General features: G+C 42.2%; 1 protein-coding gene across 8 annotated transcripts in view; it reads right to left on the reverse strand.

Annotated features, from left to right (window-relative positions):
* Window positions 1–199: 199 nt before the first annotated feature.
* Window positions 200–3364, reverse strand: part of LOC106529284 (mitogen-activated protein kinase kinase kinase kinase 4) — a 41884-nt gene continuing 38719 nt past the window's right edge. For all 8 annotated transcript variants that reach the window (XM_014024654.1, XM_014024655.1, XM_014024652.1 and 5 more), the window contains 3 exons: window positions 2572–2731; window positions 2350–2489; window positions 200–2264 (listed from right to left, as the gene is read on the reverse strand). In XM_014024654.1, coding sequence (XP_013880108.1) covers window positions 2181–2264; window positions 2350–2489; window positions 2572–2731 — 384 coding nt within the window. In that variant the 3' untranslated portion in view covers window positions 200–2180. The remainder of the gene's footprint in view (window positions 2265–2349; window positions 2490–2571; window positions 2732–3364) is intronic.

Genomic DNA, 3364 nt, shown 5'->3' on the forward strand with positions numbered 1-3364 from the left:
GTATAAATTAACGACCTTTGAATATCTGCCAAAAAAAAAAAAAAAAAAAAACTGAGTAAACATTTTCTGTTTCAGGCCCAAACCATGATGATACCACCACTGTGACTGACAAATAAGATTTTATTTTGGTGCATTATTGGGTTAGTTTCCTTCTCTGAACACAAATCTTAACTTGGTCTGACAAATAATGCCACTGTACTGTAAATTAAAGTGGATTTTATTCAATGAAGGGGAAAAAAAACAAAAAGACCTTCAGGAAAATACAGCAATTCTCATAATTCACACAGAGAGGACATAAATTAGAGGCGTGGAAAAGAGAGACATTTATGGGGAAACATTACCTGGGTGGTGGGAAACATTTGCTGCCACAGGGACAGGGGCCCGCTGTGGACTTACTGAGCAAAAGTGGATTATCTCCGCACGAAAAAATAAATGTCTAAATGATAGTACAAAAAAAGGGTAGAATACAAAATACAAAAACAGTGGTGGGGGTGGGGGAGAGAAACTGCCCTCAAAATAAACCATAAATATTAATATCGACGCACATTGGTGTAACAAAACAATTGTTTCTGTAAACATTTTGAACATAAGGTGTGCATTAGAATATAAAAACCACTGCAGTTGCATACCTGTCTGAAAGAAAACACAATAAAAAAAAAAACTCAATAAAAATTGCAGACTAAAAACTTGATTTTTATAAGAATGCTGCTTAGTTCACTACGTCTGAAGAGGTTCTCTAACACGGTAAAGGTGAGGCGTGTCGTTTAGATCCACTTTCAGACAGCGAAGAGTTAAAACGTAGCTGATTGCTACAGATCACATTGGATTGAAATGGTCTAAAATGTGGCGATCAGGCCTTGCTTTGTCATTTAGGTGATATTTTAAAAAGAGAGAGAGAGAATACTCAAGGATAGTTAAGGTCGGGTGTCTTTGACTGGACTGGGTTTTGTAAACTACACCAAGTGTCAAAAAAGAAGAGGTCCAACGTTGAGCCATGAGGCTGTTTGAGACTAAAGTGTTCCTACAGTACACCACATCCAAATGTCTTCACTTTTGGATTTTGCAAAAAAAAAAACAAAAAAAAAACGTTTTAATCATCTAGACCCTTCTAAGGCAACAGTTTAGCTACACGTTACGCAAAGAAAAAGAAAAAAAAAAACTCCTTCAGACCTGATTGATGACAGATTGTGCAGAGGAGAAAAAAAAGAAAAAGTTATTTGATCCTCTGGTTGGTGAGATCCAAACACCATGCTACCTTAATGGCCGTCAGCTAATTCACAGTTTGTCCTAATAAGAGCTAATGTTAAAGGAAAAAAAAATCCAGGCTGATAAATCTCACATTTCTCTAGTTGTGTATTTGCAGAAAAACACCAACACCGTGACAGAATTAAAGCCCTACAAACAATAAAAAAAAAAGTTTTTTCTTCCTTCGCAGCTCGTCTCGTGTTGCGGCTTATTCATTATGCATCAAGAGTTACAGTGTATTAAAAAAAAAACAAGGTTCAATTTTGTTTTTAACACAAAAAGATGTCATGCTGTCGTCAATAGGAGATGCAAAACTTCCCGCCCCGAGAGGCGGGGATTCTGGGAAAACCTGCGGAGATTTGAAGTTCGTACGAGCTGACGTGCAGCACCCCGTGGTTAGCGGACAAATCACAAATCAAGACGGTCCCTTAAAAAAAAATAAGAGGAGTCTTTGCTTTAGGGCGGTGAAGGCAGAAGAAGTGAAGACACGGAGGCAGATTTACACATCAAGCACCAATCGGGTGGCAGCGGGCGGYGGGGGTGGTGAACTAAGCGTTGTCGCGACACGCTTTGATGTGAAGACCTGGACAGGGCCGGAACTAAACACAGCTACGCTCACGTTGTGGCACGTCAAGTAATTAGTCATCCCCCCCGCCTTGATTCAGCTGTTTGAACAAACACGCTTTGTTATTCACATACAGGATGCAACGCTTTGTTTTTTTTTTTTTTTTCTTTTTAACTATGACACAAAGATCAACAGACACCACACCCCCTCAGATAACACCGAAGAGGGGGGGGAGGTCGGCTCAAAGGGTCGGGCACAGAAAAGAACGGARCGCGCCTCTGTCCGTTCTGAACTTGTTTTGTGGTGATTACAGTCCRGTCTGGGGTTTGTTCACCCTGAGCGCAGGCTCAAAGGCTCATCACTGCGTCGTCTACCAGCTCATCAGGGAGGAGCGTCCCAGGGTCATAAAATACACCTGGCTGGCCCCTCCTTGGCGCACAGAAGCAAAGAAGACCTGCAGAGCAGAGGAACAGAGAAAAATGTGTATCTGTTGCCAAGAAAGAAGGTGAAAGTGATCCAACAACAACGAACACCCTCACCTTGTCGTTCCTCTCACAAAGGAATTTGAGTCTCTGGGCTCTTTTGTGCATAAAGACCCCGTCCAGATGTCCTGTCTCCACCGAGCGRATCTCTATGGCCTTCTCACCCCAGCCCATGATCTGGTTCGACCTAATGTAGGCTGCAGCCGGGCGAGACAACACGTCACTGCGTGAGCTAGCAGTGCTCGTACAGTTAGCTTCTGATCAGAGACGCCTGCTCACCCACTGAAGTCGGCATTTCTCCCCACTGCAGCACCACGTCCTTGGTGATCCGTCCGTAGGTGTTGACGTAGACGCCCTCGTCCTCGTAGCACACCAGCAGCTCGATCCCGTCAGTGTTGGGGAGGATGATAATGGCGTGGCACTGGATGCTCGTCTGGATCTGGAGGGGGGAAAAAAAGAGTTTAGGGAGTGAAGAGGACAAAAAAAGGTGAGRTCCAAGGAGGTTCTATAGAACAGCTGATGTGCTCAGAAACCCTGTGACCGTGTGATCGGCTGGTGAAGCTAACGGCTAACGCTAAACGGTCAAGAGTCTGGTTTTCCCATTACTGTACATGTTGGTGACAGAGCAGAAAAAAACGAATGACGATGTAGAAATCATAAAAACTATTAATAATGAATAATATTAATCCAATTATTATTAATATTTTACAGTTTATATAATCTATCTAATGTTTAAATAATGTCAGAAAAGCTGTTTGTGTTATGGATTTATTAACAGAAGATAAACAGGAAAACGTCTCATTTTACAACACAAGTCAGCTGATTTGATCTTATTTAGCTCAATGTGATCTGAGCAGAACATAATGTAACAGTAGTGCTGGGCGGTATACCGTTTTGTACCGAAAACCGGTTTTTATTTTTGTTATATGAATTTTCAGTACACCGGTTTTTATAAACCTTGGAACGTGCGCGCCAAAGTCCTGTTTCATATTGGACCTTTTTCATTGCTACACCGCTGAATGCATGGGCAGCAGTAGCGAGTGTTGTGGAGGAGGGTGAGAGTGTGAAAAGC

This window comes from Austrofundulus limnaeus, unplaced genomic scaffold (assembly GCF_001266775.1).
Source record: "Austrofundulus limnaeus strain Quisiro unplaced genomic scaffold, Austrofundulus_limnaeus-1.0 Scaffold434, whole genome shotgun sequence".
Classification (NCBI taxonomy): Eukaryota; Metazoa; Chordata; class Actinopteri; order Cyprinodontiformes; family Rivulidae; genus Austrofundulus; species Austrofundulus limnaeus.